General features: G+C 40.9%; 2 protein-coding genes across 5 annotated transcripts; both read right to left on the bottom strand.

Moving 5' to 3' along the window:
* Positions 1 to 158: 158 nt before the first annotated feature.
* Positions 159 to 8,080, bottom strand: LOC119013133 (protein FAM124B). Its single transcript, XM_037087538.1, has 7 exons — positions 7,351 to 8,080; positions 6,918 to 6,949; positions 6,146 to 6,364; positions 5,432 to 5,827; positions 4,700 to 4,896; positions 3,155 to 3,305; positions 159 to 2,478 (listed from the first exon to the last, which is right to left on the bottom strand). The coding sequence occupies exons 1-7, from the start codon at positions 7,419 to 7,421 to the stop codon at positions 1,865 to 1,867; spliced, it is 1,680 nt and encodes a 559-aa protein (XP_036943433.1). The 5' UTR covers positions 7,422 to 8,080; the 3' UTR covers positions 159 to 1,864.
* Positions 8,081 to 8,869: 789 nt separating this feature from the next.
* cul3b (cullin 3b) lies at positions 8,870 to 23,247 on the bottom strand. Of its 4 annotated transcripts, none has more exons than XM_037087499.1 (16): positions 22,963 to 23,247; positions 20,067 to 20,264; positions 16,729 to 16,842; positions 15,676 to 15,836; positions 15,082 to 15,196; positions 14,639 to 14,867; positions 14,106 to 14,251; positions 13,337 to 13,513; positions 13,004 to 13,174; positions 12,586 to 12,693; positions 11,876 to 12,000; positions 11,441 to 11,537; positions 11,102 to 11,236; positions 10,781 to 10,967; positions 10,409 to 10,554; positions 8,870 to 10,126 (listed from the first exon to the last, which is right to left on the bottom strand). In XM_037087499.1, exons 1-16 carry the CDS (start codon positions 23,023 to 23,025, stop codon positions 9,995 to 9,997), a joined length of 2,304 nt encoding a protein of 767 aa, XP_036943394.1. In that variant the 5' UTR covers positions 23,026 to 23,247; the 3' UTR covers positions 8,870 to 9,994. The 4 variants fall into 4 exon arrangements, with proteins under 4 accessions (XP_036943394.1, XP_036943403.1, XP_036943410.1 ...); XM_037087508.1 differs by having other exon boundaries at positions 11,102 to 11,233; XM_037087515.1 differs by lacking the exon at positions 22,963 to 23,247 and adding an exon at positions 22,208 to 22,362.
* Between the last annotated feature and the right edge of the window lie 397 nt (positions 23,248 to 23,644).

The following is a 23,644-nucleotide window of genomic DNA, read 5'->3' as shown; positions in this document are numbered from 1 at the left end:
GATGAGTCATGTATCATGATGGCAGAAGCTGTGACACCAGTGTGATGCATTTAAAGAAACAGTTGCTGAGGAGCGATGATTCAGGGAAACCTTCAGCATTCATTCATTGATTTTTCCATCACTGCAGGCAGAGTGGTCGTCTGTCAGTGCTTACTCAGTTCACTGTAAAGGCCTTTAATCCTGCAGCTAATTAAATCTGACAATAGTGTCACATTATGTGGAAACATCTGTCAGGACACACAGTTGGCCTTCATGATCTGACCGTAACAGAAAGCATTTTTATTCATTTATCTTTTTATACTAAAGCCTGACAACATTTCTCTGGATCACTGAACATGAGGAACCTCACAGTTGATGCTCTCTGAGTCAGCATGTTCGCTTTTTTTTCCAGTAACACCCAAACTACAGTAAACAGTTAAACACATTCACACAACTGAGCTGCCCTGCACGCCCACAGCATCCTGTTAAACTAGACCTCCTCATATGCATTGAACAAACACTGGCCAAAATACACATGCAACACAAGTGAATACCAAACACAGCTTTATCTGGTAGTGGGTTGGATTTGGCCACAACTGAAAGTTTTCGTTAGCAGGAGAAGATGCTAAATCAATGTTATAGGAGTGACTAGTCAGCCCGAGTCATGAGATTGCTAATTAAATGCATAGTACTGTCACTTCCTCACATGTAACAATATTATCTTTTATCAGACTTGTCTCTAAACAGCTATATTCAACGGTTACAGGCACTGTGCAAAAATGTTGTTGGTGTAACTACCATCTGTTAGTACTGATCAGTCCAATATAAAGTATGATGTATTAGCTAAGTTTTCACTTCAGTTAATCTGTCTGCTGATCCCTAAGCAGCTTCCTGTGGGCGGCCTTACAGTAATTAACATTTCTGAGGTCTCATGCTACGGACACATTACACACTCCTCATTAGATTAATATAAAAACATATATTACACACAGGATTTTCTGTCCAAATGTTATCTTTAAGTAATTAAGAAAACCATTTACCTCTAGGATATCTGAAGATGAAAATAATCATGTGAGAATATCTAGTCCTCTTTAACACAGTAATTTGGTCAGGTCTAGTCCACCACTTATACACTGTAACACAAACATTAGAGCATGGATCAGCTGAAGTGGGTTCAAACAAATGTAATCAAAAGCCACAGGGCTGGACTAGGGCGATGCAAAACCTGTAACACAGACTGAGACTGCTGCAAGGTGAGAGCAATCAGACTAAAGCAGATTTCTAATCATGATCAGCAGAGACACCAAAGACTGGCTTCACACTGAGATCATCTTCATATGTTTAAAAGGCATTTGTAAATTAAGATGTTACGAAGCCCAGACTGGCACTAGTACCCCAACTGTAACACCTCATACAGAGACATGTTTTTCTATTCACAGGGCTACATTTTAGCACAATAGCTGCACAAATCATTAGTTGGATCTAAGTGTAAAAGAATTTAAACACTCAACAATATTATTACCAGCACTGATTTAAAACATCACTCACTGTGTGCCTCTCTGTCTACAGGTCTGTTAGAGTAGGATTTGGACAATTACTGTTTATATATTGTGGAAAAGCCAAACAAATCAGGCAATGTGGCAATTACCCACAGTCAACATGAATGGGAGGACTGGCAGTTTTGCCTCAATGCCTGATTTGGTCTGAATAAGGCCAAAAACCTATAACACTTCTGAGTGGAAAGTGTCACCTGCAGCTGAACTTTGGTTCTTCTGTACTCCACAGCGGTGTCCCGCATCACTTCTTCAAAGGGTTTCTCATCCAACCATTCTATGTTTTAAATTAAACTGATTATCACCACTGCATGCAGCATGGTGGCAGGAATTTAGATAAAAAACTCATCAACTGGCTCCTCATTGTTTGTGAGTGCTGAGAGAAGCTCAGCAGTAGTCCTGTTCTCCACCACAAGCCCTTTGGAGGGGCTTTGTCCTGCAGCCACAGTCCTGCTACCACAGCCCATCCTGGCTGCATCTGTACGGCCACCAGGACCCCATGTCCTTGAGGCGCTGTGAGGGTGCAGGAGTGTCTGTGGCAGACATTCAATCAGCTCCTTGGCCAGACTCTCACCAGCTGAAGCCCCGACAGCTGCAGGTCTCTCAGAGCGGAAATACACTGAACAGTCCATGGAGGAAGAGCGGCCAATTGTTTTGACGGTTGTGTCAGAGTATGATAGTGAAATGGGGACTCCCGTGTCTACGTTGGTCTCTGGCTCCTCCTCGTCCTCTTCCAAGAGGAGATGGGAAAGAGAACGGGTGATGGAGGGGCGCAGCGGAGAGTCAGGGTAATTGGTGGTTGAGGGTGGTGCGGGGCTGCTGCGTTGGGATGAGTAACAGGAGCTGCCTGGAGGAGTGCTGCAGCAGCTTCCTGATCCCAGACTCTCTGCTCCACCACCTCCTCCATGAAGCTTTTCCAGGAGAGGGTCACTGTGTGGTCTGTGGCCTGTCGACAACGGACACACATCAACCAGGGTCACAGAGGGGGTACTAAGAAGACTTGCTCTTGTTTGGTACTCAAATGTCACTGAACATGAAACCAGTGTGTTTTTTCTATTTTGATCGTTTCTTGATGTTTTTAATTTAAAAATTGGTATTTATTGTCAAATACATTGCCATGAACATCCTTTAATCATTCTGAAGACAAGATATTAAGTTGACAGCTCACTAACAGCTGGCATCACTACTATAAAAAATTCCAGATAAAAGAAAACTGCAGGGTGTTGTGTCTAAATGGCTAGTTTATCTGCATCTTCATGTACAAGCATGAAAAAACACAACAGGAGCCCTTCCACTACGAAAGTGTCCCATAGCCTTAATGGATGTCAAAAACTCCATCAGATACTTTTAAGTATTCACACTTACTTAGCAAACATCCCATGTCTGATTAATTTGGATTCATTATGATGATTATGTTTACAGCAAGTCTCCCACACAAAAACGGTGGTGTGGAAAATTAAAAACACTCCTGACATGAGTCGATTTAAATCATCCCCTTGAGCTGGATGTGAATTTCGGAAAGTACCGATTAATGCACACAGCAGTTTTAACACGCTGTAGATACAGCTGAGTGCAGCATCTTTCACCCTGTGAGCACAGTTACTCCACCTCTGTGGACATACCTTGCCGGTGTGTTTGCCAGGGCAGGGGCGTTGTAAGGCTGCAGGGGGACTGTCCTGAGCTCCTGAGTTGCATACCTCGAGGGGACACGCTGGGGCAGGGCAGGGGGAAAGCACAGGTCAGAGGTCGCTGAGGTTGAGCTGGGGTTTTCACCTGCAGCACAAACGGACAGGAGGAGAGGGAGGGATTATGATTTATACCAGGACTAGAGAGATTTAAGAGAGTTAAGCAACTTTGACAGAATTAACCCACACGCATCCGACATATGGCTATTGTGACAGCTTTATGGTGGCTCTGTCAAAAGAGAGCAACCACATTTAATCATCAGACATTACAATTGTTCTTTCCCTTCTATTGTTGAACCTATGATGTTGTTTTTTAATGAGGTTGGTCATAATAGATGTTCAAAGCTTGATTTGTTTAATCTGAGCTAATGAAGGACATCAAACACAGACGTCCAAGTCTCATTATTCTGAACAAGCTGAGGAGGGTTTTTCCTTTTCTTTTCCTTTTTTTTGAACCTGTTTAATTTTGTTTGGCTCTGTCTCATCAGGTTGGTGTAATGTGACATTGCTGAAAACTTAAATCAGATATTTGACACTGGCACATTTGAGACAAAAGGGATAAAAATACAGTGCTTTTAAACAGATGATAAAATAATGTCTTATAAAATAATATTAAATCTGAACTAGTACGCATTAATTACTGTTACAAAATCAGTCTAAATTACCTTTCAAATAAAATTCTATACATGAATGCTTTCTCTTCAAATATTATTTGGACCATCAAACTCCATTTCTCATCATGAAGCAAAAAAGAATCCATCTAATTCAATCATAATTACACTAAAGTGTTTGGACAATATCTGGAGACAAAATATGATTTCCATTATCAAAACTACTGATGTTTGTCTTTACACTTGTTTTTCTCTGTCTAATGTGAGATAATTGTGAATGGGGGAAAAGCTTCTTTCTTCTTTTATTCCAGGTTAAATCATCATCAGTCAAACATCAAACATAAACCTATAATTAAAAGAAAATCAAGTGAAATTCCTCCCAAATGCTGCTCTCATCTCACTCCAAAGCTCACTTGTCACTCTACTGAGGACCTGGCCAGCTACAAAATCTCCTGTTCTCCAAATAACATTTGAGCAGAACACTGAGTAAAGATCCTGTTAGTTGGACTCTATGTCATGAGATGATTATAGACTAAATCTTCCAGCAGACTGCTGTGTTTAGGGTCAGTGTAGGGCTGCTTCAGACTGATCAAACCACTGACATACAGTATGACAAACCTCATGATTTAACCTAACATAAATCAAGGGGAAGCTTTTCCTCCATTCTACCCAACATGTGAGTGTAGGGCAGACTACAAGACTACAAAATGGACATCTTCAGTCGGTCATTAAACTGCATGTAAAACATACAATTAAACAGCAGGACCTGTACAATCATGTCCACAAAACATCCCTTTTTCATCAGAACCTTTAATCACTTTTTGATGACAGGCAAAAAGATGAATTTAGATGTATTTTAAGCTCCACTTACCTGGAAGAGAACCTTATTGCTATCCAGGTCTTCTGTCTGCCAGCGTGTAGTGCTGATAGGGGTACAGGGGTTGGGCAACAAAGGGACTAACTGGCCAATTTCTTCCACACTGAACTGCAGCACGGCAGAGCTGCAGGGCTCCACCCGGACCCCTGGTGACAACTGTTTTATAGCCAGCTGCAGGCACAGCCCAGGCTCTGTGTGGGCAGTGAAGTGACAGGCAGAAACATAGCATGATGGATCAATAAAGAGTGAGTTGAGGAACATCAAAGGTCTTTTTTAAAGAGGCAGAAAAAAATGGTCTGACATAATTTGACTTTAATAGATATTTTAAATGTAGCAGATCATTTCGTGTTGCTTAGGGGTAATTACGCCACCTTTAACCCTGGGTCTTATTTACACATAATTTGTCATCTAAATGTCACATGTAGTTCAGATCTGAACTGTCCTTTTAAAACACCAAAATCACAACCTAACTCAATCAAACTCCTGTGTCACTGGAGGTAAAATAGCTGTTTTGGTTTAATAGATTTAGGTGATTTTAAAGAGCACAATAAACACTTGTTGCCACTTTTTTTAACAGACCCAGTTGCCCCCATGTTTCAACTACTGAAGCAATTCCAAAGCATCTTCTTTTTGCTTTCCCTCTTATATTGATAATAAAAATGAGCCTTAAAGCTGGAGATGCATGTTATATTTTTGCAATAAAAGGACAACACTTCAAAGACGTACCACTATGGAGAGTGAACCAGCAAAAGCCTGTCTTCTGCTCCTCTGCCTGTCGCTGCAGCACGGTCTCATAGAGCCGCACAGCATCCTCATAGTTGTCATATCCGCTGTACAGTGTCACACGCAATATTTCTCCTCCACAGTGCACCGGACGAACGCCCCACACTGGCATCCCTGCACCCAAACTGTAGAAGTCTCTGCTTGGCAGGAGGTAGGGCCGCATCAGGGCATTGTTGGGGGAGCTGCTGGAGGTAATGTGGATCCCTCCAGTTCGTTTGCCGCAGCTCTCGGTGTGATGGTACTGCCAGGGCGGACGCTGAAAGAAGTCCAGCACTTTGAGGATTCGCTCCTCTCCATACGCCTCATGGAGGAAGAAAGTGATGGCCAGAGAAGGGTAACCTGAAATGTTTTTTGGCAGACACAAATTCCCAATCAACCTTAAATAAAAACAGATGCAATTCTAACAAGGGAAGCTCTTTCTTGGGAAAACATGTTTACATTATACACAGAATAAATGCAATATTCAGTTAAGAGTTTGTTGACAAGAATGGAAAGTTAACTTCCTGTAAACATGTTTTGTTTTCACATATGGAAATGATTTCGCTCTATGCGGAAAAAGTACACCAACAGGACTTGCAATGTGGTTAAATGTACAGGGTGCCTGCCAATGAAATACCTATGTAGATGAATGTCAAACCACACAGTAAGGATCTGTACCTGCCACAGGAGAGAGGCGGGTGTAATTTCTTAATGGGGAGGCCCTCTCTGACACATGGAAGATGCGAAGGCTTGGGCAGAGCCAGCGAAGGAGGCGATCCAGGGTGTGCTGCAGCAGCAGTGAGTCTCCTGGATTGGCCAGCAGATGCAAGTTTATAGGCAGGAGCGGCTGCTGTCGCTGCCGTTGCTGCTGCTTCACCCGACTGCTCATGAACTCAACTAGAGTAAAACACACACACACACAACTCTCACAAGTGTACAAGGGTATTTCAGACAAGTGAGCACATGCAAATGTTAAATAGGCATAGCAGTTTTAGCAGAAGCCATAACAACTGGCATGTTGGTAAGGGATACTCTATTGATTTTACACGTCAAGATCAGTTTCCTTGTCGTGGAGAGTATGAATCAACTTGTCAAAACTCCTCTCTGGCTTCTTTTGAAAGGTACATTTCACATTACAATAGACACGTTTATGCTATGGTGTTGATTTAATTACAAAGTATATAAATAATAATATAAATATTATATAAATATTTCTAATGTTAAGACTTTATCATACATTGGTTACATGAAGTTTGAAAGGCATGGGCATTTACAAGGCACGGAAGGTCTGAATAACTATCAACTTGCATTATGGGAATTGTAGGATTTAGAGATGTTGGCCTCTTCTACAGTTTGGACCATTGTTATTTTCAGCTTTATAAAAGGCACAATTTAAAGCAGTGCCTCTTTATTTTGTATGAGGGTATGAAGTAAGTGGAGGGATACTTACTGCCCGACGACGACATCCTGCAGTAGTCAGATCTGAGAAAGACACAAAATATAAAAGGGCTTTTTGTTTTAGAGTTTAGCCTGGCTGGAGAAAAGACAAAAATCTGTCTCCATCTTGTGGTGGCTGGTTTGGTCACTCTGGTCACCATGACAACCCATTATCTGTTAGCTAACACAAGCTTAAAAAGTCAATTTATGGGAAAATATCTTGAAAAGTACAACTAAAAACAACAACCGGCGGTAAAGTTCAGAGAGGTTAATGCAACAACTACGTTTCTGGTTTCAAACGCCAGCCCCTTCAAAATTGTCTCTGTCGGACAAAGTTAATTTCCATCGTGGCTACGGCTAAAAAAAAAAAAAGAAAAAGAAAAGGCGAAGTTGGCTAGCTAGCTACGGTTAGCCCGGAGCTAACGCGGAGACAACAGTTGACTCACTCGGCAGTTTCAGCTCCGGAGTCCACGTTTTCATCGTCGACTCTCTTGAACGCCACCGCTCTTCGAAACATAGTCCGGCAAACCTTTCACATTTAGTCGAGCCTCCTGCATGGACAGTCTGAGCGGCGGGGTTTGCAGCAGTCCGGACTGAGAGTCAGAAGCATCCTGGTTGATTTCTTTCCACAGGCTGCCCTACAAAAAAATGAGACTCTTGCTGGGACGCTGACGTCACCAGCTACCCATACACCGTTATGTTAAAACACAGGCTCTGGTTAATTTTAGGAACATTTGGAGGCACAAAAAGAAGCTACAAGTGGAGGTGCCTCGTCTAGGTTATGAAGAAATACACGCTGGACTATGTTTGGAAAGCTCCTGAGACTAAAGTGCGGGCGAAAGGGAGCAGCAGAAGTCGCTTTAAATCTAAAGCCGCCTATAATAATAACATGGAGCAGATGGCACGCGTCTAACAATATGAGAAGGACAAAGGAGACCGTCCAGACGGGCTGCCCAGATTTAAAAGTGCAGGGAAGGTATGGAGGGGAGGCTCTAAAGCCTGAAAATTAAAGACATTGTTTGTTAAGACCTTGTTAAGAGCATTAAACTCCTCGACAGCTTTTGGAAGCACACCCAGTTTTGACAGGTCTGTCGGTTTCCAATGAAGTGAAAAGCTCATAAAACTCTCCAACTCGTGAGAGACAGGCAGCTAAAAGTTACATCCAGCAGCAGCCCTGCAGCACATCCTACTGTCATGTCTCATAATTAAAAACATGTGATATGCAATTTATCATTAGTGATAAATTATCACAGTGAAATCCTGCTTCTTTTATCAATAACACAGTTAATTGTAGGTAATTTTTGTTAAATTCTTAGTTTTGTCAGTAGCAGTAGCAGCTGGTCAGAGACTTTGGTCTAAATGAGCTGACAGGACATTTACTTTTTAAAATAGAAATTGCAGTTATGCAATAAAAATGACCTGAAAAGAGCCAGACAAATGAACATTTCATTACAATGAGCTGAGATTTAAAAACAATTTCGTGGTTAAATCACAAATTTTGTCTATTCATCTATATGGTTATTCATCTTGTCTATCTTCTCTTTTATCTAACACTAACACATTTCCTTGTCAGAACTGCTTTACAGAGGTGTTGATTCAAATATCAGCATGTTGAAGGCTGTAGTTTTAATATTTTGTAAGCTCATTTTATATCTGAAGGTAACTGTTAGACACCTCCCAGCAATAGGTACACAGCAACACAAACTATACAGCTGGATCTATGCCTCTCTAAAACAATTTCAACAAAACTACACATTTTAAGAGTTTTTCTCTAATAATGGAAAGTCACACTTCAGCCTGTAGTAAACAATGTACTCCAGAGGCGAAGCTCCTCATGTGAACATGGGGATTTTGTCTGTGGCTTACCATTTACATTGAGCTTTAATTATGGTCAGAGAGGCAAGTATTTTTTGACATTTGCGGAGCCCTTCTCATGAAAGATGAAAAAAAAAGGAAAAAAAAACATCCCTTGGTGTTTTTTATTCTACATTTAATATGATGAAAACAAGGCCCTGTACAATCCACCTTCGCAGTGAGTACAATAATTATTTTACAATTTGTACACATTAGAATATGGTGCTAGACTGGTTCTACCCATTCAAAATGCAGTTGAGAATGGAAAAAAAAACACAAACAAACAAAAAAAAAATCCTCTTTGAAACCTGCACCATGAGGAACCTTCCATTCAAAGAGAGGAGATAAATCTTTTTTGGCCGATCATACAGCAGGCCCGAAGTGAAAAAATGTGTCATGAGAGACCAAACACCATTTATGGAGCTTTTATGTGAGTCTTCTACCCCCGATTGATCGTAAGATAAAAGCATGCTGTGAAGCTACAGCTCTTGATCTCTCTAACAACTAGTGCAGACCTGGCCAAAATATTGAAAATGGCATTAAATATTTCAGCTGTGTGAGGTGCACTTAATTCGTAACAGAAATTAAAACCCCAGAAAGAACAGACATATCTGCAACATAAATTAAGCACTCTTCCTGTTGTTCTCAAGTACTCAAAATGTATTTCACTACTGTTGTAAGCCAGGTCTGCAACAGTTAACACTTTGTCTTCTTCTTTAAATTTAAAATCCTCTGGGAGGAAAAAGGCCAAGAGTGTCTTGTCAACCTGTACAGCCATCAATGTGCCACTAAAAAACAAACATAACACATTGACATCAACATTTAAAACAGGGGAGTGAATTCAAATGTTTTCTTGGTCTCCATGTAGCCGCATGTTTGCTTTGAACATGTTTACGCTTGTTCTTGACAGCACGTGGTTAATTGGCAAACAGGCTCGCCCAATTCTCTCCGAAGGCCACAAGAAACATGATTTTGTACAAAACTAGAACCCCCTCCTTTAACTCCTCTCCGCAGAAGAAATCTAATATTGCTAGAAAACTTCCCCATCTTTTGCATGATTTTTTTTTTTTTTTTTTTTTTACACATTTTATGGAAGAAAAGTTAAGCTTCCCAGTGTTTCCCAGAATCAATGATGAAAGCACTTCCAAGTTCATTCAAACGCATAGCAGTCCACAAAAAAACAAGGCTCTCAGTTTCTCTCAACTCAAAAGTAAGCTTTCATTGAATTCACTTGTTTTATGCTACGTAAGTGTACACTTTGCGGTCCTCCGGTGTTCGTGCCAAATATTCCCTCTCAATGAGTCCTTCAATGCGCTTCTTGATGACTACAGGACTAGGGAGGAATCGTGCCCGCAACTGCTGTGTGACCTGTTGGGACATGAATCAAAGAAACAAAATCAGTACTCTGCATTTTTTATCCAGTCGTTAAGCTCATTTTATCACCTTATTTAACATCTTTTGCAACACTGTGTTAAAAGAATGAAAATCCCTAAAACATTTTTATGAAGTTTAACTAAACTGTTTTTTTTTTTAATAGTTTTATACTATCAAGGCGCAATCATCACTAGGGGGCTCAATGAAGGTATGAAAATGTAAAAGTCTGAACTATGATCATGTAGGACCAAAATGCAACCATGTCACTTGACTGACCTCGGCTACTAAGACATTGTGCTGCATCTTCTTTCTTGACTTCATGATACGAACTATGGCAGCTTCGATCTCATGCTTCCTGTCGTCGTCCACTTTCTGTCGTGTCTCCTTCCTCTCTGGGTCCGACTCTCCCTGTTTAGCGGCCACTAGGGGGTGCATGACAAATGAGAATAAATGCAAAACAAAAGTTGGTTTTGTCACATTTACTGCTGTGCATGGGGCTTATGCACATGTAATAAATTACTGTTTTATCTATTCAGGGACGAAACCAACTCATTCATATATTTCAATAATGCATCAAATATAAAACCTAAAAATTAAAAAAATGTAAGTCTTCAGAAAACACCACATAAACTTAATGCTGGTCCTCACCTGTCTGGATTTTGACACGGTGCAGTTTGGAGGTAAACTGGTCATTGACTGTAAACACATGGCCGTTCTCAATCTCCTTGGACTTGGGCTCCTTGGTGAGAACTCTCTGAGTTGGCTTCCCACAGGCTAGAGACTGCAGCGCTCGCACAAGCTCCCTCTCTGGGATGTCAGTCTCCTGCTGGATCTCCTACAGGGTGGAGGAATCAAGTTTGGGGCCATGATGAAAAAATGACCAAGATGTAACAGAGAGAAAAGCAGGAATATTGGTAGGAAGGTACTGTGGGAACTGGTACACTGTATAAGTTGTGCTGAGCTGTGTACCTCAAAGGTCGACTTCTCTCTGTTGTTAAAAAGCATGAGGATGGTCATCTGGAAGGTGGAGACCTGCAGGATGTGCTTCCTAGTGTTGGAACCGGTTACCTGGGCTCCTCCTACGCCGACCTCTGATCCGTCCTCCTTTCAAAATGTTCGGTTTGAAGTATTATTAAAAAGCTTAAAACATGTTCAACGTGATATAATGGATCTAAAGTAATACTTTACAGGATGCATGGAAACATTGGTCACCTTATTTCCACTGTTTATTCACATGACATGGCATAATTATTGCATACAGTATAGTAGAAATGTGCTGCTGATATTCCATTTTAAAGTGACACAAACCTTTTTGATGGGACCGTAGAAGGTGGCGTTTAGATCTGCAGAGCCCATATGGTGCTGCAGTGTGAGTTGTCTGCCGCTGTGCTTACCAAGATAAAACCTACACGCACAAAGGAGTCACTAGAGGTTAACATCTAAGAATAGTCAATGTAGCACAATTAATCCAACTTAGGTGTTAGTACTTTCTTCAATAGGCACGAAGAGGACACCTTGGCAATGCATCACGTGTGACAGTAGTGTTTCTAGGAACAAATGAAAGCTTGTCTATTCAACAATGAGGCGAGACCGGAAACAGGTTGTTGCTCTGGTCAGCTTCCAATTGTATTTACATACAACACACAGGGCTTAGTATGACTCCTCCGTTTAGATTACATCACACATTTTGGACTGAAATAAAAGTTATAAAAGCATCAAACGTATTAACAACAAGTGGCTTACCTTCTAAAGACTTCAAATGCATGTCGTGGTGAAGGAGGGATGTTGCACTTAGGTGTTGCTGATTGTGTTGGCCAGTATCCCGTGGTCAGGACTCTCACAGTGAGATCAACCCCTCCGAGTGATACCTGGAGTCATAAAAGACACAAGAAGCACAATCAGCTTTCAATCCAGACTGATGTAATTACACCCTGTACACTGATGACTTTTATTGGTGCAATTAGAGGGTTAGAAACAGATACAACGGACAGAACTTAATTAGACAAAAATAACTACAGACCACTGACACAATTGGGTCACATGTGCCGTTTCACTGAAACAGAGTACAGTGTTACATTAAACAATAATACATTTCTTAATTTAACAAAATAATAATTTAGATACATGTGAAAATAGGTTTAATTACTTTCTGGATGCAGACAAGTAAAAATGTAACGAGATAATAACTGGGATTCATTTCTATTAATTTATTATCTGCTAAACATGAATCACATTTGCTTCAGCACATTAGAATAACAATCAAATAGAGTGACAGCACAGCCAGAAAAAAGCAGCATGTATTCCCAGGATACGGATAGTTAGGTGCATAATTGTTTTCATGTAACAGAGCAAGGTGGCAATGCAGTCAGCCAAGCAGCAGAGTACTGATAACAAATAGCAAAGTGGCCTCATTATTTTGACAGAATGAGCGGTGGTGTGCAGCGTCTCCTCACCCCAGTTGTCTGTAGATGTTGTCTAAACTCATCCATAGTGGTGTTGGAGATGCTCATGTCCCGGAACATGCCCTCCAGTTTAGAGGTGAACTGACAGCCGCACTCGGTCTGAGCAATGAATACAAGGAGAAAGATCAAGTTTTTAGTTCATCAGAAGCTATTCATGTTCAAATCAACACTCATAGGTTGGTCAGCAAATGTTTGTCATCATCTAAACAGCCTGCTTATTGTAAGTTTGTAGGTTGTAGTTAAACTTTGTGATGTACCCTTAGGGGTTTAGATACTCATTAAGAAGATCAGAAAAATCTAAATAATTTGAGCTTGACAATTTTTTCACATGTGAGGGCTGAAGGTTTTTCATTCAACCAAGGTCCTGACTGAAATCTCATCATTTTTATCATATCACACTCCTGCTCACCTTGAGCTTGGAGATCATGTTCTTCTCAGAGTCATCAGAGACGCTCTTGTTGGTGAGCAGCCTGCGGGCCAGGTGCTGCTTGTAGTACCTCTCAAACACATCTTTTTCCTGCATGAAGCGGAACAATACCATGGCCTTGTCCAGTATAGACTCCACCTCTTGCTCTGTCAACTACATGAAAACAAAATGATGCAGATTAAACAGGATGGTCATAAGCAAAGTCAAATATCTTATAAACCCCCTGGAGCCCCTGCTTTCATGCTTCAGTGTGGCATCAAATCCTGTATGAATATTAATCTGTATAGTCTAAATAGAATCAATTAGAGAGCTCACCCCTTTAACTCCTTTCTTCAGCTTGTCATCAATGAAGAGTGAGAGGTACTCAGGCGAACGAGAGTTGAGATTAAGGAAGTACTCAAAGTCGCCTGCGATAGTCTGTTTGAAGAGCCGGTCATTATTGAAAGACTCCTGGAGGAACCGGTCGAAACGTGACTTCAGGTCCAGCAAACCCTGAGGGGAAAGAGGCAAGGAGACAGTGATGAATGGGAGATAATACAGCAGCAGTTTGCATTAACAGTATCTTAACACAGCAGTTAAATCTCTAACAGTAGCTACTGCAGAGGAAAGCCAGTTTCATCAGAAAAGTGTCAGGCTGCTTCAAAAGTAGAGAAAAATGAATATAATAAGAATTTAAAGTGCCTTCACTCTGAGAGACCTCGCATGTTATTCAGCAGAATGCAGTGATTGTGTAGTTGAGGGCAGACACCATCATGGTTTGTGGGCACGAAGGCAGGGGGTCAAAGCAGTTATCCTCTGCTGGGAAGTTATGGAAGTGTATTATGGTCAAGGCTCGGCACGCAATGGTGTGCTAAAGCGTACTGAGCAAGTAAAATAACTCATCTAACAAGGTTAGATGTTCTGACTTGTGGCTTTTTCTCGATCATTCGTCTAAAATGTATGTGGTTAGAAGGTCATAGGGTGCTTCACAAGAGCATATGAACCATCAAAAGCACCTCCTACACTTGCAGCAGCAACGGCATTCCTGCAGATTCAAAAGACTGAGCAAAAACATCACTGTACTGCAACTACCCCATCGTCTCACCTGGATGTAGTCTACTGGGTTTTTTCCCTCCCCCTCCTCTGACACGAGGGCTTTGCCTTGCTCCCGCAGGTATGAGCTCATGCACTCACACATGGTCTTCAGCCCATTGGGAACCCTGCTGAACAGCTTGTACATGCATGCCAAGTCTGCGATGGAGATGCATGAAAACACACACAAGCACACATATTAAAAATCTAGTTGCCCCAACAGAGACAAGGACAGAGCAGCTGAGTTCTGCTGAAAAAAGGAAAATCATTTCTGAGGACAGCCACCATCACTGAAGCTACAGCCCTGCAGTCCCGGTTCCATCGAAATCCAACCATTGCAATTACATCTTTGCATTCTATTGTTTGTGAGATGAGCAAGGGGAACACTGTGACTGTAATACTGATCCAAAACAATACATATCATTTGCAAGTGTCAGTTATAAAGTTCCATAAAGCACCGTACTGAGGATTTCTGTAGTTTGAGTAGATTTAATTTCCAGCGCTCACATGGACCAAAGACATGAAGCAAAATTGCAGCGCTCTTACCGTCTGTCTTGCCGTTTTTGAGCATGTGGACGAGGCCGGAATTCTCCATCTCTACGATCGTCTTCATGTGTTTGGAAATGAGCTCACGTTCCACCACCTTGACAATAGGCTCCTCTGTAGATTTGTCCAGGCAGTGCATCACCCGTTCGATCTCCTCATTGATCCTGGCTTCCACTTTCTTTATGTACACACTCGCACTGTTTTCTGCAAGGAACTTCTGGCTCTCCATCTAAGTGTGAACAAAAAACACTTACAAGCTGCAAATGACAGAAATGGCTCTCTAACTCCTTTCCATTTTTCACAGTATTTCACTATTTGTATTTGTGTTGTATTGTATTTGTATGGACCCCAGAAAGGGAAGATGTAGCCAAGGCAACATCTAACAGCAATCAAAGTCAATGATAAACACTGAACAGTCGAGAGAATGATGTTCTGTCACAAACCTGGAAAAATTCTGCAGACATTTCTAAGAACGGTGCCTCAAAGTCTTCTTCATAAACAGATCTCCCTTCAAGGCCAAGGATCATTAACATTTGGCAGGCATTTCTAATGGCCCCCCTGGTAAAGAAAAGAAGCAGGCCGAAAGCTGAAGGCACAATCACTGATGCCAAAGAAAAACTGTACATCTGCAATGTTAAAAAAAACACCAAACAGAAAAAACATTTCAGGCTTGTTCCACAGTTACTATGGCAGCCTAACTTTTGATTATTCATTCATCTAATAAAAACAACACACCACAGGGCATGAGGCTCAGAAAAATCAATGTTTTAAATGTCAGAGCCTGTTTCAGTGAACTTCCCAGCAGATTTAATATCAGCAGATGCACTCGACAGCTATTAATTATTTATGGCGAAAGCATGAATCCTGTCTGGTGACAAATGATGAGTAAACATTTCCCTTACTTTAACTACAGACAATGTGATTTTTTTTATTGTAATAAAAACAAATCTAATTTATATGCATCTAAAAATCAAAATCAACATGTCAACATCAAATGGCAATTGTGTGCAAATCATGTGTGTGTGTGTTTTGGCTACCTGTCCACCACCTCCCCTTTCCTCTCACGTGCGATCATATCCAGCAGGGTCTGCCGGAGGTGGTCTCTGATGCAGCCATAACGAACCACCTGATCTCTAAAGATGATAAGACCCAGGTTGTAGACATTCTCAACATTGTTCTGCTGTACGTAAACCCGGTCCTGTGAGACAATGACATAGAAAGGAGAATTAATGTTTTGGGCAACACTGGTTAATACATTAACCCCCTAGAGATCTGAGGTTTAAAGAATTTGAATTTGAGTTACACTTGCTGACTCGACCTTCAGCTTTCATATACCTCACTTATGAATTATAGACAGAAAAATATTAATTTTGCCAAAATCAATTGTTTGCACCTAGCCATAATGATTCAACATTTAAACAATTTCAAAGTCATTTTTCAATAAATATAGAAGTTTGTCTTGATACGCAAATAGGAGCAGGGTATTTCTGCACCATTTCTGGCACTGACAACATAAATACTCAGTGCAGTCCATTAACCTGGGCAGCAGGAGGGTGTTAACCCTCCAAGCTTTAGGCAACACAGACCTGTTTGATCTCTCTGAAGAGGCAGCAGGTTCCCTCACTTTGTTTGAACGCAGTTCAATCAAGTGAGTCACAGGTTATTAGTCATATTTGATCAGTTGCCCCAAGTGTTTATTCTTCTGAATCAGAAGTCATTGTGTCAATGTTATGGTTGGTGATACAGTCACAAAAGTTTTATTTAACTGTGGTTATCACAGTAGTTAAGAATATTGTTTTTATGGTTGTAGCTCAGCCAAAAACTATTGTTTATACTTTAAATCAAGCAGCCAACAGAAATAAAGCCAAGTGCAAAACACTGCAGTTCCTCGAATGGCCACTTGAGGCTGACTCCAATAAAAATCAGTCAGTCCCCATAGACCCCATATAGAAATGCTGAACCGTCAGAAAAAGAAAAAGAAAAAGAAAACAAAACATGTATACAGCTTGGTACAAAAATGTGTATTTGTTTCTAAAGATATTTTTCCATTCACTATCAGTTCTTCGTATGAAGGCAACTTAACTACTCACCATATACATGAGGATGTCTCTGATCATCACCATTGCTGTTTGATGGTCATTCCAGGCCTGATTTAGAGTTTGGAGGAAGTTATTGTTTAGGGAGTTGAGGACATCTTCTCGTACCTTTGTGGGAGACAAACACACATGTATGAGGCGGGCAGACACCGCCAAGTTCTGCAGTATTAATGACAACACAGTGCCTGAGCAAGAACCAGCCGTCCCTGCTTAAGAAAGGAAAATGCTTCAAGCTGACACATTCATGCAGCGTTTTATTATGATCATACTTCGCTGTTTCTTTAATACACTTTCTCTACTCGTCAGGAATAAAACAGCTAGATAATAGTCACACTGCAGTGTGACTCAGCACTGTAAACCAAACGTCTCTGTAGAGTAAGATTCTTAAGGGCACACCAAACTCCCTTGTTTTCTCCTTATGGACAAGATGAATTATCACCTCTGCTCCTACTAATGCACCAGATCAAATGTTAGGGTGCAAGATAGAAGTCACACATAAATCTGCATACATGATTGAATAAAAGACTCCTTGTCCACACACATGGCCTCTTCTAAGGTCATTATGAAGGTATTTTGGTTGCTTGGTGCTAATAAGAAGCTACTCTTACGTTAATCTGTTCTGACAATTTCTAATGCTGCTGCTCCATCACATTTAACAACAGCCTGTAACCTAAATTACAGTAATATACATATATTTTTGTTTAATGAATGTTGCATCAATACCAAATTATTTTCAGAAGGCTGTGATTAGGCCTGCAACAAATACTTATTATCCAAGAATCTGATGATTGTTTTCACAATTGTTTAATATAAAAAAAAGTTAAATGTGCTTGTCACAATTTCTCAGAACCCAAAGTGACGTCTGCAAAACACTTTATTTGTCCGGCTGACAGTCAAACACCGAAAAGCTGTGCATTATCTATCAGAAATGACAAAGAAACGCAGCAAATGTTTGACACTTAAGCTTGATCAGGGTTCTCTCCCAGACGGTGGAACAACGGCACTGTGCCGTTATACTGCTAGCTCAGCGCCACTATACTCATTTTCAATGTTAGCTGCTTTATGGTGGGTGACAGTGAGGATCAAGCGTCCACCCGTCCCCCGGCTGACAGCGAGGAGCGTCTCGCCCCCCATCTGACGAGTGCCCCCCCCCCCCAAAAAAAAAAAACAAAAACATGAAGACGTGTATAGTGTATTGGCTGTGCCCTCAATTACAACTTTTTTTGAAATGAGGTTTTTCATATTCTTTCGAAAATTCTGAAGCGTAAACTAGATCCGAACCCTACAATAACTCTGTTTGGTGCTTCTGGGGTTGACGATGCCCAAATTACTTCCACTGAGTACCATATGAATTCTTTCTCCTTGCTTTTGGCCAGACGGGCCATTTTGTTCAGATGGAGGGAGGCGACCTCGCCTACACACATTCAGTGGCTCCGAGACATTATGCACCATCTTATTCTGGAGAAGATACGTTTTTCAATAAGAGACACAGAGAGTACACTTTATAAGGGTTAAACAGTACTTAATGAGTTCTGTCACATATTTTAGTTTTATCAGAAAAGTTGCAGCTTCTGAGATTTTAATATTGCACTTGGCCAGATCCAGATTTCAATAATACTTCCATGAATTGTGCAGCCCCGACTCAAACACTGTCATTTTTCAGAAGAAAGTTTAAATCCCTCAGTCCTTCAGGAAACAATTCTTAATAGCAGTACCTATTAGGCCAAAACCTGTCTATTAAACCCACCTGAGAGGTGGAGTTACTGTCACACAGGAATACAATTTACAGTATATCTTTAAGATCCAACAAAGCAAATTTCAATACTCCTGTCTGGTTGTAGTTTTTGAAATGATTTTGTAGATTTTCATTTGCCGACAAATAATTACTGTCTTTCCATGAAAGTGATATCTGGATCATTATTAGATAATAAAAACACACTCAGGTGTCAGATCGTTCTTCTTTGAACTGTTGCTTGTTGGCATTCCCTCCTGCTAATTTACTAAACCTGCCAAGTCAAGAATGTGCATTCAATTAATCTGTAAAGCTTTCTGGCTGATATTCAACAGCAAGCTGCTGAAATGTTGCCCAGTGGGTATCTGCACACTGTACTGCTAAGCTGCACAGACGCTTTCACTTCAGATATCATGGCCAAACTTACTTTGTTACTAATTATATGCAACAAAGAAACAAGTGACAGCTTAAGAGAAACATTCACTAATGGCTTCTCTAACCTGCCAATATTGGAAAATGTGTTAATCTTGTAGTTGCAGAATGAGAAATGGATTTCAATTATTTTGTACATGTGGCTTAGAAAAAACTTGGCCATCATTTTAATTACAATGGATTTCTCCTAACAAATAAATCAACAAAACAGAGAAACCTGTTCTCTATCATGGTGTCACGCAAAAACATATTAATGCACTTCTGCTACACACAAGGAAAAACCTGTTTTGGGAAATGCTACCAGACAGATGACTTGACTTGTACAGCTGAAAACCCAGAACAAAATTACAACTCAAGGACACCTATCCACAAACTTGGGAGCACTTCCCGGCAAGTCACAGAAATGAGAAATCTGTCAGAGGGAGATCTAAGTGATCCTTAAAGACTTTCACAAATCTCCCATTACTCAAGAGTTCAAGTAACAGCCTCTGAATTGCATTCCCAACTCGCCCTCACAAGGCTGCTCATGAATAGAAACAGCTCATGTTTTCTGGTATTACCTTTGTTTTGCAAGGACAGCACACAGTCCAGGCAGTAATATAAATCTTAATGTAAAACCTGTGACAGATTCGGTTTAGTAGACTGAGAAGATGCTGTCAAATTTCAAACAAAAGCTCTGAACAAGCACTTCAAATGCTACTGTAGATTAACTATAATGTCAGCGCTTCTAAATCCACATCATTTCTTAGATTATCACAAGACAATCTTATAATAAAGACAAACTGATAATTATCTGTTAGAAGCAAGTAAAAACTTTATCATAATGAGAAGAGCAGCACAAAGCCCATTCATTTTGCAAGCGCTGTCATCACTTGAATTTAAGTGTCTAACAAGTTAACCAAACTTAAGATGAGGATCGTTCCGTGTGTCATCATTTCCTTTGATGGGAAGAAAGCAGCACAGTTGTTGGTTGAAAATAAAGGAATACTGTCAAGGAATCAGGGTTTGGGCAACTGAAAAAATTTATGGGAGTTTTAGGATTTCGTAATGTGTTTACCACAGGAATTATTAACTCGTCATGAATGTCAAAATCTGTGTAATTCCACCTGCTCCTGCCAAAATATAAACATGCCTAGCGTTTTGTACCCGCAATCTGTGTTAGCCTTACTTTGTTTATAAGGTGTTCGGTAACGACCTCCCGCAGGCCCGTGTACAGCTTCTCTCCATGTTTGTGGAGGACCATTGTGTAGGCGTTCCTGTACAGTTCCTCGAAGCTTAGGCCACTGTTGTTCTTCCTCTGAATCTCCTGGATGGCATTCTTCAGAAGGTCCCAGATATTGTTGACGTACTTCTCATCCATTGTCATCTGCAAAAGGGAACCAGTAATGAACAACACGATCATCACCTATGATCATACTCCCAATTGTGTACTGTTTTTTCCTGATTTTGTCTCTGCATCAGAAATGAGGGCCAAGGGATGGGGAGCAGTGCAAGCTTTATTTATTTTGCAATGTTCTGACAAGTTCCTACATCTTTTCTGTCTGTTTGCAAATCTCTGAAATTAAAATAGAACATATGCTGGAAAAAGAACCTTTTGCCCTGATCCTAAACTCTAAGACAATACATCCACATCTGCGACTGCTCTTAGGAATCTCCAAACATATGCCTTAATTTATAGATGGTTCAGGCTGATATTTCAGCCATGTCGGCATTTAATGTCTGCTGATTATAGCAAATTAGGCAGGGAGTTTTACTACGCCTGAAACAAAGGTCTACCTGGAAGAATTAATCAGGAAAAAGCTGCTGAGCATTAAAAAAGGTCCTGACACAACAGCTAAGTTAACAGCTAGGAGTGTCGTTGCTATGCCAGCTCATATTAAAAACCTTCACAGGAGATATTACATGTATATAGAGATGGAGCATCAACATCACAAATCAGTATGCATTTCTGAAATAATGCACCTCTATTTAGGCAAACAACTGTGTATCTCGTGGCTAATCTACCTGGTATCTTCTGTGGTAAGATTGGCACATTTAGAGTGGGCTAATTCAAGTCATCCTGTTTACTCTGTCTCTCAGTTACCTTTGACGGCTTACTTAAAACCCAATTAATCCAATAAATTAGTGGGATAGCAGTGGTAAGATACTCTATCCCATAAGGGTAATTGTCAGATGGCCAGTTCCTACCAAGTCCCACTGAAGAGATGGCTGAGCTCATTAACAAACCTCCAGCCAGAGAAATCTTTATCGAAGCAAGTGCCTCTGTTGCTCAAACCAAGATCATCAGCAATATGAGGAAGATGTTAAAGTGCAGGGCATGTCATAATGCAGGCCAGGATTGTTAAATATTTAAGAAATAATCATGCATGTGCATGTTCGTGAGATTGCTCCACTGAGGTTCAGTATGGCTCTATCTGTTAACATACATTTTTAAATGTGGCATGTGGCTAAAGTTGCAATGGTGCGATAACCAACACCAATACCAGATATCATGGTTTACAACTATCATGGGAAAGAGTATTACGCAATTACTATCATTAACATTATCAGTTACAATTACCCTTAAATGTCACAAAACCTTAAGGATTTCTGGTTGAACAAATGCTCTGTTATAAATGACAAAATATTATGTCTTCACAGAGATGAAACTTAATATAAACGTGAAATATACAGATTTTTCAATGACACTAATTGGCAGAATTCAGTACATACCCTGAGGTCTCATACTACAGTGTTCCATTCATAGATACTGTGAAACCGGTATAACGGTGCAACCCTACACGAGGGTTCAACAAATTCAATCTTACAAAACGCTGTCCTTATTTACAAACTAAAAAACTACTGTGACTGTTACTTTTTAAGTGTTCAAATGTCATTTAGCAGCTGGTAGTGTGAGGAATGTGGTAGATTTGTCCGGATTTTGCCCCCAAAAATGCAGAAACAAGATTTTTAGGTTTCCAGCAACAATAAACAGTAAGTGAAAAACATATAATTCTGCACAGCACCTAACTGAAGTGCATCATCATATTACAGTTCTCAAAAGCTTTAAATTGAAGTAATTCTGCTCAGCTCTCAACTCCGACCTCAATATGTGCCCCCACTGGTGTGGAGGAACAGTGTGTGCTCCTCCTTGGCCGACAAGCCCAAACACATGCATGTCAAGATGCTGCCCTTACAGCAAGTCTCTGTCAGGACTGGGCCACATTCAACAGGCACACATAAGTAAAAGGTGCTCTCAACACAAGATAGCTATGTGGCCACTAGCACACAACATGACATTACTTCATTACTCACAGAGGAGTTACCAACCAAATATCTGGATGATGAACAGTCTCACTCAGCCAGTCACACACAGGCAGAAATTTCATTTAAAGCAGAATGAGGTCAGATAATAAATGAGGTCTTTCGATGACTTGCAGACAAAGGGAGTGCCAGGTGGAGGAGGAGAGGACTCCTAAACCAACATTCAAACAAAAACAACGACAAAAACAAGCCTCGGATCCAGTTTTGATGCAACCTACAATGCAGATCAGAACTAACGATAGGTTAGCTGGTTTGTTTTTTTGTTAGCATCCATCCACAGCTGTATTAACGCTGCTCCATGTTCGTGCACACAGCTGGAAATGTAGCTCTCCCTCCGGGGCTCAAAAGCCAGTTAGATTAAGAGCTCGTATACAAGCACGTCATGCATTTGATAAAGAAAAGCCCGCAAAAAACAGTCAAAACAACAAGTGTCAAGAGCCAGGGCTAATGTTAGCCTCGTCGGCTGTGGCGACAGATCCAACCTGCTAGCTCACGTTTGGGGAGTTGTGAGACAGTTTCACGTTAAGGACACTAAAAAAGTCATTCATTAAAGTTCACACTGGGGTGACGATAAAACAAAGCAGCCGCCTAACCAACAAACCAAGACTCAACATTTGACGGCTGCACTTTGTTTACGGATAGGCAAGTCATATCTGCTGCTCAGCTGGTTAGCATGCTAGCATTTAGCCAGCAGCCCAGACCACGGTGATCGAGTCCCCGCCTATCGGACAGGCAGAGCACCTACTGCGGTGTGCACTTACAGGAAAGGCCCGTATCCTCATTTTGGTGTCCTTCTTGGTGGGGCCTTTGCTGAGATTGGACATGGTTGCCTCGTCCGTTGGCTCTGTATTCACATGAAAGTATTCTCCAGGGAGGGACGGGGGTGACTACTGGTTTATGCAGCAGCCGACGAGCTTTCACTCGACCTCGTAGCACCGCGTCCCGGCACCGCAAGTTTATTGTTGACAGCCAAACGCCAAATCCGATAGTTGTTCATACAGCAATGGCGGACTACCTGCAGTTCTCATTGCGCAGAGCTCACGCACTCCAAGTCACGCGAGAAATTATTAACTTGGCACATTTTCACTGCTGTGCTTGCACCTGTACCTCAGAATCATTTAGATGTATTAGCACACATGTTACAGACAGTTCAGCAGTGAGTCTTGTTATTAGAGCTTTTATTATTCAATAACTGTCTGTCCTGTACTGTATGCTGCCTGTTTCACTGGAAGCAGTTTATTTTCCAGTGGTGGAAGAAAAACTCAAAAACATTTCTTACTTAACCACTAAAAGTGCAAATCCCAAATTGTCATAAATTCACCAGTGATGGAAAGTAACGTGACTCAGCCCATTCACTCAAGTACTTTAGCCCTCTTAAGTACAATTATGAAGTACTTGAGCAGGCTATTGTTCAAATTTCTGCTTCTTTATAGGCTCACACAT

The sequence above is a fragment of the Acanthopagrus latus genome, chromosome 2 (genome assembly GCF_904848185.1).
Source record: "Acanthopagrus latus isolate v.2019 chromosome 2, fAcaLat1.1, whole genome shotgun sequence".
NCBI lineage: Eukaryota > Metazoa > Chordata > Actinopteri > Spariformes > Sparidae > Acanthopagrus > Acanthopagrus latus.
This window is presented reverse-complemented; position numbering and strand designations above follow the sequence as displayed.